This window comes from Camelina sativa, chromosome 20 (assembly GCF_000633955.1).
Source record: "Camelina sativa cultivar DH55 chromosome 20, Cs, whole genome shotgun sequence".
Lineage (NCBI taxonomy): Eukaryota > Viridiplantae > Streptophyta > Magnoliopsida > Brassicales > Brassicaceae > Camelina > Camelina sativa.
In genome coordinates this window covers 4,541,450-4,559,208 of record NC_025704.1, presented here as the reverse complement: position 1 = coordinate 4,559,208, position 17,759 = coordinate 4,541,450, and the positions used below count along the sequence as shown (strand labels likewise).

Sequence of the window (17,759 nt, the reverse complement as noted above, 5' to 3'; positions counted from 1 at the left end):
CTCATATGTGTACGTATATATGCACATGTATCCAGATCCAAGCCCACGGTGGTTCGTCATCCACCCCGTGCAACGTCGGCTGAAACGGCTCAATATGGACTACTACTTGGATCCGGCCCCGGTTGAAGGATCCTGTTTCGTGAGGACGGATTGGGGGATCTATGTAATCGGTGGGCTCATCAACGGCAAACCCACATCGGAAGTCATGTTTTTTGATCCTACCGATCACACAGTGTTGCGCATTGCGCCCATGAAGATGGCTCGAAGCGGAGCATCCGCAAGCTGCTTGATGGGCGAGTCCAAGATATACGTGTTTGGAGGGTGCTCGGACTCTGCTGATTCCTCAAATTGGGCAGAGGTGTATGATCGCGCAACCGGTACTTGGGAGTTCTTGTCGGTCTCTGCGCCGCCCAAGATGCCCCTCAAAATCCAACAAAGTGTGGTGCTGGACGACAAGAAGCATGTTTACGCGGTGGGTGAGGATAGTCAAATCTTTAATTTCTCAGTAACTGAGTGTAAGTTTGAGGCAGCAGAGGACGGAATAAGCGAGTCTGACCTAGAAAATAAAAACGATTGGCTTATGACTGATGAGGCATTGTTCTGCCGTGGTACCGGCGGGAGAATACTTTGGCGTCTTCCATGTAACTTGGCTTGGAATGAAGTCAAGGGTTTGGAAGAGCTGCAGCAGCAACATATCATCAAACTCTTCATCTACAATCATGAGAGGTTGGCCATCTTCTGGGAAGCCCGGCCTCAAGGTCCTGATGATCAGCAGATTTTGGAGCTTTGGTACGCGGAGATTACCTTTCAGCCACGCATGAATGGCCGGGTATGGGATCTTTGGGGGAACATTGAGTGGTCCGGTGCTGTCCTCTCCTCCGACTTAGGCTCATCATCATCATCATCTACTCGCCCCCCTTAACTTGTTATATGCTGTTTCTCTTTTTGTCTGAATATATATTCCATGTTTTATTTAAAAAAACTACTATTAGTTTTATATCACATACAGAACTGTTTTTTTAGGTACTTATTTTTTTGTGATTTATATAAGATTTGGAAAATATTGAATATTACAACAAGAGCCATGGAATAATACACATATGTTGATCAGTGATGAAATATCTAAGTTGATAACTTAAAACAACATGAGCACCTTATGAAATGAGAATACAAAAACACTCATTTACGCATTATGAAATGAGAATACAAAAACACCTATTTATGCAGATCAATTGGTGACAACTTGTCCTGTGGGAAAGTTGTTAAAGGGTGGGGACCAGGGTTCGAGAAACGTCTGGCGCACCAATAATCTACTGGTGGATTGGGATATCCACAATGATGGGTTAGGATCGATGCCCTGCAGGGCTAGCTTGGAATCCGTTGGGACGGCTAGCAGTGAAGCTAGTGGGGTCCACGGGACGGGTTGTCACAGCTATTGTGAAGAGCGTCACGAGGGATAGTAGGTTTCAGTCATATCTAGAACTTGGAAGGCCATCTTGCCTTCATGATAAAAGTTTTTTTGGTTATTTCATTTCTTTTAATTACCTTGTTTGAACTCTTTATGGTTTCTATCGGATGACAAAAAAAAAAAAATTTGAATGAAAGTAATTTACTCTAACAGGCAAAAATACATATTAGATAAATTCCTAAATATATGAATTAATTTTATAAATATTCAAACACTTACAATTGAACCAAATATATAGACTACAGTTATGATATTGATTACTTGACCCTAATTTTTAACTACAAATTATTGTATGAATGTTTTTTTTTGCATGTATGATAGATTAATGTGAACTATTTTGACAAAAAAAAAAAATATGTAAGATATCGATGCAATCATTAAAATACTATTTAATTTACATCCATGTGCACAGATATGTAAAACACTATTTGACAAGTCTAAGGTGTTCCTAGAATCCTATTTAAATTGAACTTGCAAACTAATGTAATAAAAATTCATGTGAATTATTTATTTTAAATTAAAAAAAAAAGAATGAAAAATTATAGAACAATAGTTCACTCGGCAGCAAAATAAAATTTACTTCTAATATATGATATAATTTGATGTTAATTTTTTTAACATTAAATGATGAAATGAAAATAAAGAAAAAAAGTTTTTAAAAGAAAAATGTGTTATTAATTTAGCTTTATATTTGAAAAACAATATATAGGGAAATATATCTATATTTATGTTATATTTTGCACAATATTTCCCTCTTAAATCTCATCATTTTAACTTAAACAATTAACAAAAAAATGTTTAATAAAGTTTAATTTTAAAATATATTAGATGTTAAAATATTTATGAATCTCCTATAAACTGTATGTAGTCACTTTTAGTCATCAAATAAAACAAAAAGTCCAGAGAGATTTCTCACATTTGTTCATGAGATGATATAACATAGTAGACTTTACAATTCAAAATGCTTTCTCCAGATGAGTTTTTTTTTTTATAGAAAAGATCAACAATAATGGTTCAAGATTAACAAATTTAAGAAGAATTGAGGTTGCAGATACACATGACCTTTTGTGACTAAAGTAACATTTGAAATCCTAAAAGAAAATCTTAAAATTTTGCAGATGCGCAGTGCTTCCAAATTCCCTTAGTATCGTACATGTTTCATCGAGGGACCTCCGAGAGTTGGAGTACACCGCATTGTCCTACCTTCCAATCCCTATTCCAATCTTTACGCTCGACCTTGAACTCAAAGACAAGCTCGCTGGAAGTCACCTCCATTTCGACTTCAAATATGTACAAATGCTCTGTTAAAATGTCATATAGACAACTTTTGCTCTTTTTACACGTAACATAAACGTGAGAGCAAGTTTCATGGACACCTTCATTAACCAGCAAAATGCAAGCTTTAAATTTCATGGATGTAGGAAGAGGCTTCTCATTTAACTCGATTGTCAAAAAACCTCCAGTAGCAGCTCGGTGAGTGAAGTATGCAGGCACTTCTCTGCCAGGTAAGACCGCATATTCACTAGTCAGTGTTCGGATGATGAGGTCTCTGGCTTCTTGATTCAATTTGAAGCACTTAGCAAAGCTGAGACTAGAAATCTCTTGATTTTGAGATGAGAAATCTAGTCTCTCCAGTGACTCACAATCTTCTGTATATATGATAGTGAGGGAATCTGGAATCTGCGGGATTGACACCAGCTTTTTGCAACCATTGAGGTCAAGTGTATGCAGACGAGAGAATTTCTGGATCCATGGAGGAAGCTCTTGTATTTCTTTGTCACTTACGTGCAGCTCTCTGATGATGTCAAAAGCATGAGGATATTCCTTGAGTCTTTCACTGTACGACATATGCAACTCAGTGAGACGAGACGACCAAGATTCGATTGATGAAGGGACTTCTTCTATTGCAGCTCCTCTTAGATCGAGAACTCTAAGGTTTGTGGAGATCTCAGGAAAACTTTTCAACAGCAAGCAATCAGTGAGATCAAGACTTTCGAGAGATTCCAAATTGATGTTGTTCGGAAGAAACTCTAGCTTAGAGCATCCTCGTAATCTCAAATTCCGCAACTTCTGAAGGTTTCCAATAGAAAAGGGAAGCTTTACCAGACTTGAGCAATAGATAAGGTCCAAAATCTTTAAACTAGTGGCATTACCAATGAAGGAAGGGAGCTCCACCAGACTTGAGCAATGGCTAAGAACCAATTTTTTAAGATTTTTGAGATTACCGACAAAGGGAGGTAGCTCAACCAGACTTGAGCATCTACCGAGATCTAACTCTTGGAGATTAGTGGAACTTCCAATGAAAGAGGGGAGACTTATCAGACTTGAGCAATGGCTAAGATTCAATTTCTGAAGATTTTTGGTATACCCAATAGTAGAGGGGAGCTTCACCAGGCTGGAGCAAAATGCGAGATTCAATTCCTTAAGATTGGTGGCAGTTGAGAGATCAGGAAGCTCCTTCAAGTTTTTAGACCAACTCAAATCCATCCACTTGAGATTTGGAAGCGGCTGTACAGACAAATAATAATGCTTTTTAGTAAACTAAATAAAAGTAGGAGCTATAAGCTATCAGATTTAAAATAACTAATAGACATTCGACATCTCACTAAATACAGTTTATAGGAGATTTATAAATATTTACTTTAATGAAATTGATAAAACTACTCTATGTTAAGGAAATAATAAAAGTTACTTACTTTAATTCCTTCCCACAACTTCTCAAGTTGGCTGAAACACAAGTCTATTTCAACCAGGAACTCGGAGTTGAAAATAGGAGGCAAACATGTCATCGGAAAATACTTCCACTCTAGTAATCGAAGTTTTCGAGATATATACTCTAAACCACATGGTATATGTAATGTATCATGATCCCCTTTGAATCTTAAGAATTGGAGATTAATCATTCCTTGAAAGGCTCTCTCACTTATATGGAAATTTTCCTTTACCCTATTCGTGCTATAGTCGAAATTTATGCCTATGACACTTCTACTAGCCTGAAAAAGGAACAAAAAATAATATGAGATGGTTCATTATCAAGTAAAATCGATATGTTGGGAGATATGACAAAACTTACTTCTACATCATCAGTGAGTATTTCACAAATGTCTCTCGCATCAACCAAATATAGGCGTTGTCCAGGCTCACGAACAGACTGTTTACGGACTATATCTCTACCTAGTTGGACTAGCAGATTATGCATAGTTATTTCACTCCAATCATCCATAGAGATGAGAGATTTCTCGGCTAATACGTTAAGCCCGTGCCTCACATCCAAAAACATCTCTGCAAGATGCTCTTCCACTTTCTCAATCACTTGATGATTAGAAATGCAAGCTATATGAAGAAATATATATTTATTTTCCTCATCTAAGGCATCATAACTGTACTTCAAAATGCTTTTAATATCGGCGTCAAGGCTAGTCCTTAACCTTGGCAGTTCTTTTGCCCACTCCTGCTTAGACATTCCCCGAAAATAAGAGCCCATAACCCTTAAACCCAAAGGGAGTTTACCAGCAAGTTCTGTAACTTCCCGAGCAAGTTCTTCAAAACCATCTTTAGGAGACTTTTGACCAAAAGCATACGTGCACAAGATTTGAAGAGCCTCGTTAGGTTGTGGAAAATCCACTTTGTAAATATGGTTAATCCCATGTGTCCTAAATAGCTTTCGATCTCGAGTTGTGATGATAATCCGACTCCCAGGACCAAACCACCAAGTTTCTTTCGCCATGGCATCTAGTTGCATCGACCTGTCCACACCATCAAGAACAACAAGAACTTTTTTGTCTTTTAGCCTGTCTTTAACAACTCCCAAATGAGAAATCTTCATATCATTCTGGTTGGTTAATTGAGACATAAACTGCTGTTGTAAGTGCAACTTTGCACTGTAGTCATCGGAACAAGGTCTTGTATATTTTGCTTCGATTGATTCCATAAAGACACTCAGTTGAAAACCGTTGGAGAGATTGTTGTACACAACTCTTGCAATGGTGGTCTTCCCGATCCCGGAAGGACCCCAAAGCCCAATCATCCTCACTTCATCTGAATCCAGGCATAACAATGGTTCCATCTTCTCCAAATGAGCTCTCATACCAACCAACCCGTCGAAATCACTTGATGATACTGAATTATTCAACTTGTTGGAAATATCAGTAGATATTTGTTTTATCATAGCCGCTTCATTATCCCTAACAATATTACAAGATAGATATCACTACATCGATAAAACAATTATTAGAAAAGCTATAAATATATAAATTTTGATGTTTGTTAGAAAGAATTTTAATGGAAAAAAAAAAAAAAAAAAAAACAACAACAACGAACCAGTTGTTTGAATGGTAACCGGCGATTGTGGCTACTTTTGCCAAAGCTTGTCTCCATTTCCCAATGTCCTGTTTTGTTTTACCGACACAAGTTTTTTTGAAGATTTTCCCAAAATCTCCGTTTAGTTTTTTTACTTCAGAGGGATCCACTTTATAGAAAACAGCCATCACCGTTTGACCAAGTTCTTCCCTGCACTTCATAATCTCTGCCAATTCGTCAAGACACCAACTCGAAGAAGCATAGTTTCTCGAGAGTAAGATAATTGCGATCTTGGATTCTCGAATCGCCCGAATGAGTTCAGGACCGATGGATTCTCCTCTCTTGATCTCATTATCAATAAATGGTGTGATACCCATTCTTTGAAACTCCATTTGAATGTGGCTAAGAAAGTCTCTACGGACATCTTCCCCTCGGAAGCTTGGAAAGACATGGTGTGTCCAGATGCGATTCAAAGAAGATGGAGGAGATGGAGGTGATGACGTTTCTTTGTCATCTTCTTGTTTGAATCTGAGTTTCTTAAAAAGCGTGAACAAGACTATGGTTGCAGCAACAACAGTGATAAGGAAAATATAAGAAAAATCCATTAGCAAGTTTGGTTGGAGAGACGATTGAAATCACTGAGCTTTAAAGAGACATATGTGGAGGAACAACACAAGTAGCAAGAGAGGAAGGAAGCTTCGTTCAAAGGATGCTTCTTATAGAAAAAGACAAAAAAAATAAACAAACAAAGACGAACTAGAAAATTAAGTATACACAAGCATCGAGTATGATTGGAGAGATGATGAATATCACAGAGCTTTATTGAGAGCTATGTGGAGGAGGATCACAAGTTGCAAAGGGAGACTATGTAAAGAAACGAACATAGTAATTACAAACGAACGTTGACCCATTGACTCATAAAGTAATTTCTCTAACATTTTCATTCGAAGACATTATTTATTTGGAACAAGTCATGAAATTCGATTTAATGATGCAAATAGGCAACGGGAAATTCAAAAAAAATGTCATGGAAGTAGTAGTGACTAAAAAAAAATCCAAAATCTAAGGGGGTATTGGTTTAGGATTTAAAAAGAATTTTAATGACTTTAAAAGTTACGTAAAATATGTTGTTCAATCAAGATTTTTTAAAACTCTTTAAAAATTTGGTGTTATTGGTTGTAGATTTGTAAAAAGTTATCTAAAATCTTGATAAATCTAGTGTTGGATTAAGAGTTTTATAAAGTCACTAAGAGTTTTATATTATTCAAGTAAAACAAAAGAATCTTGGATTGTTAATGAATTCAAATTTTCTGTTATTGGTTTAGGATTTTATATCATTTACTTCATAACAAAAGTCATGAAAACTCTTTCATCAAATCGAAAGATTTTACAAGAGTAGGAAAAACAAATCAGCAAGATTTATAAAAAAACTTCCTAAACAATCTTTTAGAATCCTTCATCTTTACTTTCTAAATTTTCGATGATTTTAAAAATCAGCAAGATTTTAAAAAAACTTCCTGAATAATCTATTAGAATCATTCATTTTTACTTTCTAAATTTTCTATGATTTTTGAAATCAGCAAGATTTTAAAAAACATAAAATCATTAAAATTCTTTCTAAATCCTAGACCAATACCCCCCTAAACTTTATACAAAAGGTGTGACAAAACTGGAATTGGTATATTTTTGCTTTCGTTTTTGAATTTTTTTTCCTTTAATCGATAATCCAATTCAAGAGTTTAGAAAGAAAGAAAAAATTAGGAAATATTGTTTTTGAGGTTTTAGCCAATTTTCAATGGAAAAGAACAATCTGTAGTTTAGGTTTCTCATAAGAAAAGACTTTTTTCTGTACATAATTAGTTTTCATAATTCCGATTTATATTTCTTTGGGATCATCATATTTTTGATTTATATTTCTTTGTGATCATCATATTGTAGATTTATATTTTATGGCAATCTTGATTCAGTATATTAATAATTACCCTGAAATATAGCATAGTAATTTACTAAGTTGTATAAATATCATCAGTTTGAAAAAAATAGGGTATATCATCATTGCATAATAACCTCTATTAATTAAATCTAAATATTGCATGTTATTAACAAAAATATAAGATTTTTTATAAGTTTTTATTTATAATTGTAAATCATCTATCATTTCTTTAAAATTTTTCTTTTAATAAAGATATATGACAAAAGATTTATAGAAAATGTAAAATAATAATTAATAATTATCTTATCTAGATATGTATTATATTTTCTAAGTTAACTTTTAACTACTTATATAGAGTGAAAAGATTATATAAATTATTGAGAATTTGTTAAAAATGCCCCTTTTGATATACCCCTTTTCAAAAATACCCTCTTTTTTGGCCATTTTTATTTTTGCCCTCTTTTAATTTTTAATGACCATTTTACCCTTAAATGAAAATTATTTTATTCAATAAAAAGAAAAACAAAATTTTCCCGCCAAAATTTTTTTTGTCAAACAAATTTTGATAAAAAATTTCGACAAAAAAATTTTCCCGCCAAAATTTTTCCCACCAAAAAAAATTTACAAGGTTTTTAAAAGGTTTTATAAGGTTTCTAATATATAAAAGCCTTATAAACATCTTGTAAAGAGTTTTAAAAGGTTTTTTAAACAACTTGTAAACGCTTTGACAAGATTTTTAAAATGTTTTTAAAAGGTTTTAAAAGGTTTTTAAAAGGTTTTTAAAAGGTTTTTAAAAGGTTTTTAAAAGGTTTTCAAATGGTTTATAAAAAGATTTTTAAAAGGTTTTTAAACACCTTGTAAACGCTTTTACAATGTTTTTAAAAACCTTGTAAGAGTTTTTATAAGATTTTTAAAAGCATTTACAAGCTTTTTAAAAGCATTTACAAGGTTTTTAAAAGCGTTTACAATGTTTTTAAAAGGTATAAATTTCAATATTTTGGCGGGAAAAATTTTCGATTTTGGCGGAGAAAAATAATTTTTTTCGGGAAAAATTTCGATTTTGGCGGGAAAAATAAAATTTGGCGGGAATTTCTTTGGCGGGAAAATATTTTCGATTTTGATGACTGTACATTCTTGTTGTCACTCAAAAAAGGGTAATTTGGTCATTTTGTATATAAAGAGGAGTAGTTTTAAAAATGGTCAACATGAAGAGGTATGGAAAAAGGGGCATTTTTGAGAATGCCCCTAAATTATTTGCCCCTATAACTACAATAGACCTTTTTATTTGTAAAATGTTTCTTTTGTCAGATCATTTATTTAACTAGGACTCAGAACCCCGCGATATCACGGGGGAAGTATTTCAAAAAAAAAGTTAAATTTATAGTTAAAATTATATATTATAAAATTATTTAAAAGTAATAACATAGTTTAAAAATATATGATAAGAATAAAATTAAAAATTATCTAAAAAAAAAATAAATAGAGGCAACATTAAGTTAAAAATAGAGGCAATAATAAATATATGACACAACTCTAAGTTAAAAATTATTAAATGAAAAGGCATAACGAATAGAGGCAACATTATAAATTCTTTTGTATGTATTATAAGTATAAGATATTTTATGAAAAATTATAGTAGAGTAATAAGTATCATAACATTTATTGTTATTTATATTACTAATAAACATATATGATGACGAAGTGATCCTAAGTGAAAGTATCAAACAAAAAATTATAATAAGTAAATACAACTTTTTGATAAAATAAATTTTAAAGTAAAAGAAATTTCATCTTGGGTGAAAATTTATCAACCAAAAAATAGGAAAAAAATACACAACTTCTAAAAATCAAATATTGAATAGTTAAATTTATAAAAACACATATTTTATGAAGACTTAAGATAAATAAACACAACTTTAAGTTACATAATTAAAGTTGATTAAATATTTCTATTACTATAATCATTTCTAAAATCTTTAGTTACATTATAGAATAATGTTGGATATTGGATATTAAAGTTCATATTATTTAGTTTCAGCATGAAACGAAAACTTTGTGTCAGCTAACAATGATTTAGTTATTAGTTATCTAATAAGAGACAAATAGTTCAAAATACATAAACATTTAGATAAATATAACTATTGGAACGAAAAGTTGTGAATAAGATATGGTGAAAAGATACAACTCTATACTGAACAAACGCAACCGTATGGTTTTTTTATGGTAAAAGACACAATTCTACATGAACAAACACAATTGTATGATTTTTAAAAAATAAATATTAAAAATTTTGATTTCATTATTAGTTATCTAATAAGAGACAAATAGTTGGTTGACAAAAAAAAAAAAAAAAAAAAAAAAAAAAAAAAAAAAAAAAAAAAAAAAAAAAANTAAACATCTAGATAAATAAAACTGTTGGAACGAAAAGTTGTGAATAAGATATGGTGAAAGACACAACCGTATGATTTTTTTTATGGTAAAAGACACAACTCTACAATGAACAGACGCAACTGTATGATTTTTTAAAAATAAATATTAAAAAATTATTTCATGAAAAGGTACGACGAAAAATCGCAATTGTTATTATTATAGATTCTAAAATCTTTAGTTACATTATAGAATAATGTTGAATATTGGATATTAAAAGTTCATATTATTTAGTTTCAGCATGAAACGAAAACTTTGTGTCAGCAAACAATTATTTAATTATTAGTTATCTCTTATCTAATAAGAGACAAATAGTTCGAAAGACATAAATATTTAGATAAATATAACTATTGGAACGAAAAGTTGTGAATAAAATATGGTGAAAAGACACAACTCTACACTGAACAGACGCAACCATCTGATTTTTTTACGGTAAAAGACACAGTTCTACAATGAACAAACACAACTGTATGATTTTTAAAAATAAATATTAAAAATTTTGATTTAATTATTAGTTATTTAATAATAGACAAATAGTTCAAAAGACATAACCATGTAAATTAATATAACTATTGGAACGAAAAGTTATGAATAAGATATGGTGAAAAGACACAACTCTACATTGAACAGACGCAATCGTATGATTCTTTTTTTACGGTAAAATACACAAATCTACAATGAATAGACGCAACTGTATGATTTTTTAAAAATAAATATTAAAAAAATATTTTACGAAAATGTACGACGAAAAATCGCAGTTGTTATTGGCATTTATTTAGATTGTTATTATTATATAGATTTGTAACCTCATATTATGATTGCTTTTTTTCGTTATTTTTTGTTTAGAGAAACTTGCAGCTATGTTATTGGTTCATTCCGGATTGCATAGAGCGGCGCCTTATATATAAATTTTATTAAGGATATTATACATAAATTTTTAAATATTTTGTGAATAAATCTAAACAAATTTCCTTAATTTTGTTTTAAAAATATTAGTTTAAATTTGAATCAAAGAATATTTAAAGCATATATATTTTGAATGTCTTGTAAGACTTTGACTCAAATCAAATAGTTTCTTTACCATAATTTTTTTTGACCTCAACATAATTTTTTTTTAAAAACAGAATTTTTAAAATTAATTTATTTTAACTAATTTTTTAGTGACAAAACAAATAAATAACCAAACTATTCTTACAATCCTTTGTAAACAATGATATGCAGTTTGCACATATAGTGAAGTGACTACGGGTGTCAAAATGGTTAACCCAACCCAACTCAACTCATTATCCAATGAGTTAAAAGTTAAATGAGTTTATGAGTTGACTCAACTCAATTAACAATTGGGGTGGATCAGCCCATGAATCCATTTAGTTAAATGAGTTAAATGAATAATCAGGTTGACCCTCTACAATATAAATTAATTAAATTTCAATATAATATATAAGATGATGATGATGATGATGATATCATGCTGTTGATTGTGATATATATATATATATATGTTGGTATGATGATGATGACGATAGTATGACAATGTTGATGATGATGATGGCTACATGATGGTAGTAGTATGATGATGATAATGTGATGATGCTGATATGATGATGGTAGGATGATGATGATGATAGTATGATGATGTTGGTATTATGATGATGATAGTATAATGATGTTGTTATGATGATGGTAGAATGATGATGATGATAGTATAATGATGTTGGTATTATGATGATGATGTTGATAATATTAGTATTAGGTTGATAACGAAGAAATGATGAGTTAGTGGTTAACTCATAAACTCATTATAACCAAACTCATTGACTCATGAACTCATTTAATCATCAACTTATTTAACCCATCAACTCATTAGGGTCAAAATTTTAAACTCATTAGAGTTCATGAGTTGAGTTGAACTGAGTTGGCTCATTAATCTTGACCTATTTTGACACCCCTAGTACTGACTAACTAGTATAAAGTAGAAATCTTTATAAACTCAATTCGGGTAAATGATGATGTCAATTCATATTACGTTTTGTACATCTCAACACAAGCAAAGTCATGGCCTATTATCTCAACACAAGCATAACTAACTAGTATTTTTAGTATCAAGTTTTGTTGTCTGAATAAAGATGATTAATTTACCTTCAATCTTCATTGTGTGAAACTTGAGAATCAGTTCTAGACATACGTACACATGTAATGATAGCAAAAAAAATGATGTTAAGATAAATTTCAAGTCATATTCATCAGGAACTATAAAGCAAATAAAACACCTCCATAGTGTCACATAAATCAGATGGAAATTAACTAGAATATTCATGAATATCTTCTAATTGCCTCACTAATCTAATGTTAGAAACGTTGTTAACCAAAAATTTCAATCATAGATCCTACTCAAGCAAGAAGCAAGACAAGCAAACACATGAATATGAGAAAATAACTAAATCTCCAATGCCTCTACACATCATTCATGGTTCCTAATATGTGTTTTAAGTAACCTTGTATATATGTCTAAAGAAGAAGAAGAAAATAAATGAATGTAGAGAATTAAATTACTGGCTCACATTAATACTGATGTTACCTCCTCCTATGTTGTCATGTCTCCTAAAAAGCTGCAGTAGAAATTCAACCCCCAAGAAAACTTTGTACTCACGTTTTTGTTTAAACGACCCAATTCTCTTTTCTTCTCTTCCTTAACCCTATATTCTCTCTGTTTTCACATCTTCTGCATCTAAGAAAAAAAAAATGTCTCCCTTAACAATGTCTACACCTCTATTCAACAACAACATTCAAACACTCTCCAACCAAGACCAACCCTCGCATCATCGCTTTCCCCCATCGTCAGATGGTCCTTTGTTTTTCCTCTAAGAAGGAGAAAAGAAACAGAATCATCTTCGAGTCCAACCAAGTTCACGATTCTCTGCGCAAACTCACTAACTTGGAGAGGATCTAGGAGGCAAATATTAACTGTGCAATGTTTGTACGGTATGGTTTATTTATCTTATGGTTTTGGCTAATTAGAGTGATTTCATCCACTTAACCTTAAAATCTCAGACTATCTACTGCCGTTTTGGTTGTGTAATGTTTCCTAATTTCCCCTTCGTTATGTATGTATTCGTTTTTTGGTTAGATTGTGTAATGGATGAATCATTTAATATTAACTGTGTAATGTTTCGGCGGTATGGTTTATTTATCTTATGATTTTGGATAATTAGGGTGATTTCATCCCCTTAACCTAAAATTCTCAGACTATCTACTGCCGTTTTGGTTGTGTAATGTTTCCCTAATTTTCGTTCGTTATGTATGTATTCGTTTTTTGGTTAGATTGTGTAATGAATGAATCATTTAATATAAGCAGTGTGAGAACTACTTTCAAGTAGATTAGAATCTTTCATCATATTAAAAATACAAACAAGTAATCAAAGTCCAATAAATAAAGTGATAGATTTTCTAGTAATTATAATCGATTAAAAAAATCGGAAACCTCGTTAATGCTAATTAGATCATTTTTTTTGTTTGATTAATTTTCTTTCTGAAAGTTTTTTTTGGAAGGCATTATACTATCAGATAATGTTAGTACGAGATCCATCAGCATGTAGCAATGATTTTTGAGTTTTGATTGATTATATCTGTTTTTGTTTCAAGCATGAACATTTCTAATCAGTAATAGTCATAACTCTAATCGATGAGACACTATTTTAACATTTTGGATGAAGGATCACAATCAGACATCATACAACGAAGCAGCAAGTGAAATAGAAAATTTTATTAGACAAAGCTTTCAGCTTTCATTCATCAGCATTTGCCATTTAGCAATGCTTTTAAGTTTTGATTGATTAGTTAGACTATCCTCATCGGTGGATATTTGTTGTTTCTTAGTTTGTTTCTTAAGTGTAGAAAGTATTAATTATTCACTCCTAAGTTAAGAAATTGAAGATTCGTCTCTTCTTTTAGGACAGCAAGAAACGTCTCTTGCTGCACAGGTGTCACAAAATTAGTGAGTCGAGACAAAGAAGACACGAAGGGGTTTAATTTTTTTTTTCATCTCTCTTTCTTTCTTTCTTTTATCTCTCTCACTCTCTCGAGACAAAGGTGCGATTTCCATTGAATTTTTTCCAATTGATTCCGAAAAACTGATTGCTTCTCTTCCAATTGATTCCCACGGCTGATTGTCCACGGATTCGGCGGCGATTTGGTTCCGGTGAAGCAGGAGGCATGTGATTCCGGTGGTGATCGATCCGTCGAAACCCTAATTTTTGGGGAAGATTCAAGCAGTTCGATTTGTTCAGGTAATTGTTCTTGCATGTCTAGTAATTGTTGTTTGTTTATTTGAAAAATGTCTCAATTTTAATTTAATTATGTCTTTTGTTTGGGAAACTTAGATTAATTTCCGGTGAAGTGTTTGTAACACTTCTTAATCTCCTCATCTTATTATTCACTGATGAAGTTGTTGTTGGTGAATTTTGATTAATCTCTTTGTTAGATTCTCATAATAGGTTGAATTGGGTTTGTGTATCTGAAACCGATTGAATCAAAGTTTCTTCCTTTACGTTTTGGATGCTCTTGTTTTTACGAGTTAGGTGATGAATTTGGTCTTGAGTAGTAATGTTTAGTAGCTTCTTAAACTGGCTCTTTTTTGGTTTGGGATGTATTAGGAGCGTTAATGGTGTTAACGCTGAAAGTGATCTCGTGTGCGATGAATTACAATGATGGGATGTTGAAGGAGGAAGGTCTACGTGAAGCTCAGAAGAAAAACAGATTGATTCAGATGCCGTCTTTGATTGAGTACTTTGGTTACTGCCTCTGTTGCGGTAGCCATTTTGCTGGTCCCGTTTATGAAACAAAAGATTATCTTGAATGGACCGAAGGGAAAGGGGTAAGCTTCTTCTTCTTCTTCTTGTGATCTTTTTGTGTTTATCAAGAAAACAGTGAATTTTTATAGACTAGACTGTAAATATGTAAAACATTGGTGGTGTTTTCCAGATTTGGGATACTTCAGATAAAAGAAAGCAGCCATCTCCTTTCGGAGCTACAGTCAGAGCTATTTTTCAAGCTGCGATCTGCATGGCTCTGTATCTCTATTTAGTACCTCAATACCCCTTAACTCGGTTCACTGAACCCGCGTACCAAGAATGGGGATTCTTGAGAAAGTTTAGTTACCAATACATGGCTGGATTCACTGCCCGTTGGAAGTATTACTTCATCTGGTCAANAGATCTTATAGACATTGAATTCTTATAGACTAGACTGTAAATATGAAAACATTGGTGGTGCTTTTCAGATTTAGGATACTTCTCGGTGTTGAACTAGCTAAGAGTGCCGTTCAGATTCCACTTGTATGGAACATACAAGTCAGCACATGGCTCCGTCACTGTAAGTAGTCTTCTGATGCTTGAAGATTCATAAAAGACAGACAAATTCGTTTGATCTGTGAAACTTAGTTCATTGTGAGTGACTATCCAATCCACTTATTCATGTTGTTTACAATGCAGATGTGTATGAGAGACTTGTGCAGAATGGGAAGAAAGCAGGTTTCTTCCAGTTACTAGCTACACAAACTGTCAGTGGTGTTCATAAACTTCCTTTACACCGTTTTGGTTCTCAACTACTCAGCCGTCGGTTTCATGGTAATTTACCAACTCTTTTCTCTCCTATCACATTGATCGATCACTTAAACTTTGATTTTGTACAATAATATGTTTCTTTTCTCTCCCGTTTATTTTTTGTCCGAGTTTATTTTTTGAGTTTTGTTGTTCATAGTCGGATTGAGTTGGTTGTTGGTTGTTGTGTCTTTAATGGATATCTTTACACAGTTGGTATTAGTTAAGACTCATGTACTTGTAGTTATGCTTTAATGGATGTCATGTCTTTACATAGTTACTAAAACCATTTCTTGTTTCTTGTTTTGTGAGTTTCTTTTAGTTGAGCTCAAACAAGTCATACTTAAGGCGACAAGGAAACAACATTTCAACCAACCGAAAGAGGTAAATATACACCTAACTGGTTTATATTTAAATTGATTGCTTTGTTGAGTCGGTAGTATCTATTTTGGGATAGTGAGTTATAGCATGACTGTTTATTTGTGCTCCTATGTGTACTTCTTTGTGACTAGGTAGTAATTATTCTTAATTGGTGGTTGTTCTTTCATTAATGGAAGTGACTAGGTTGTGTATTCATTGTGTGTTTGGTGTCGAGAATTAATTGTAACTCCAATATGCTTCACTTTAAAAACTAAGCTTTTCTTGATCTTAAACCACAAACCCGAATATCTTCCAAGCTTTTCTTGATCTTAAACCATTCTTCTTTTCTACACCTCTCAAGCATAAACCACTCTTCTTTNTACCAACTCTTTTCTCTCCTATCACATTGATCGATCACTTAAACTTTGATTTTGTACAATAATATGTTTCTTTTCTCTCCCGTTTATTTTTTGTCCGAGTTTATTTTTTGAGTTTTGTTGTTCATAGTCGGATTGAGTTGGTTGTTGGTTGTTGTGTCTTTAATGGATATCTTTACACAGTTGGTATTAGTTAAGACTCATGTACTTGTAGTTATGCTTTAATGGATGTCATGTCTTTACATAGTTACTAAAACCATTTCTTGTTTCTTGTTTTGTGAGTTTCTTTTAGTTGAGCTCAAACAAGTCANTTAAATTGATTGCTTTGTTTGTTTGGTAGTTTCTTTTTTCGGATAGTGAGTTATAGCATGTCATATCAGATTTGTGCTCCTATGTGTACTTCTTTGTGACTAGGTAGTAATTATTCTTAATTGGTGGTTGTTCTTTCATTAATGGAAGTGACTAGGTTGTGTATTCATTGTGTGTTTGGTGTCGAGAATTAATTGTAACTCGACACCAAGCTTCACTTTAAAAACTAAGCTTTTCTTGATCTTAAACCACAAACCCGAATATCTTCCAAGCTTTTCTTGATCTTAAACCATTCTTCTTTTCTACACCTCTCAAGCATAAACCACTCTTCTTTTCTTCTTTGCTACTATGGAGTCAGACCATGAGCTAAACCAGTCCACAAATTTTGTGGGACTTATGAATAGTCAAACCATTTCTTTTGATTCCCTCTACCCAAATATACCTACTCTTTCGTCTCCACTTCCTCTCTTTAGTTCCCAAGTCAGTTCCGCAGCTTCCCCAAGTGAAGACACAACACCTTCCCCAAGTCAGTTCCGTAGGGAGAGAAGGAAATGGACACCTTCTGATGACCGGATTCTCATTAGCGGGTGGTTAAACACCAGCAAGGATGCTGTGAAAGGCAATGATCAGAAGGGCAAGACCTTCTGGAATAGGGTTGCTAAGTATTTTTCAGATAGTCCTCTTTCTGATGGCAATGAGTAGATAGGGCCAGTTCAGTGTAAACAGAGATGGGCTAAGATACAAGATACGGTGGGGAAGTTTTGTGGAACATATGCTGCTGCGGTGAGGGCTAAAACTAGTGGTCAGAATGAAGATGATATAATAAGGACAGCGTATGATATGTACTACAACATTTATCAGAAAAAATTCGTTCTTGAGCATTGTTGGTTAGAGTTACGCTACAACCAGAAATGGTGTGAGAATGTTAATGGTAAAGCACCTGAAGTAACCAACAAGAATAGACTCTTTGATGATCCTGCACAATCTTC

General features: G+C 32.7%; 2 protein-coding genes and 1 pseudogene across 2 annotated transcripts; 2 read left to right on the top strand and 1 right to left on the bottom strand.

Annotated features, from left to right (window-relative positions):
• LOC104772197 (F-box/kelch-repeat protein SKIP6-like) lies at window positions 95-922 on the top strand. The gene has a single exon (XM_010496835.1). It carries the CDS (start codon window positions 95-97, stop codon window positions 920-922), a length of 828 nt encoding a protein of 275 aa, XP_010495137.1.
• Window positions 2,424-6,603, bottom strand: LOC104769297 (probable disease resistance protein RPP1). The gene is made up of 4 exons (XM_010493467.2): window positions 5,789-6,603; window positions 4,542-5,652; window positions 4,165-4,461; window positions 2,424-3,976 (listed from the first exon to the last, which is right to left on the bottom strand). Exons 1-4 carry the CDS (start codon window positions 6,370-6,372, stop codon window positions 2,627-2,629), a joined length of 3,342 nt encoding a protein of 1,113 aa, XP_010491769.1. The 5' UTR covers window positions 6,373-6,603; the 3' UTR covers window positions 2,424-2,626.
• Window positions 14,767-15,814, top strand: LOC104772196 (annotated as a pseudogene).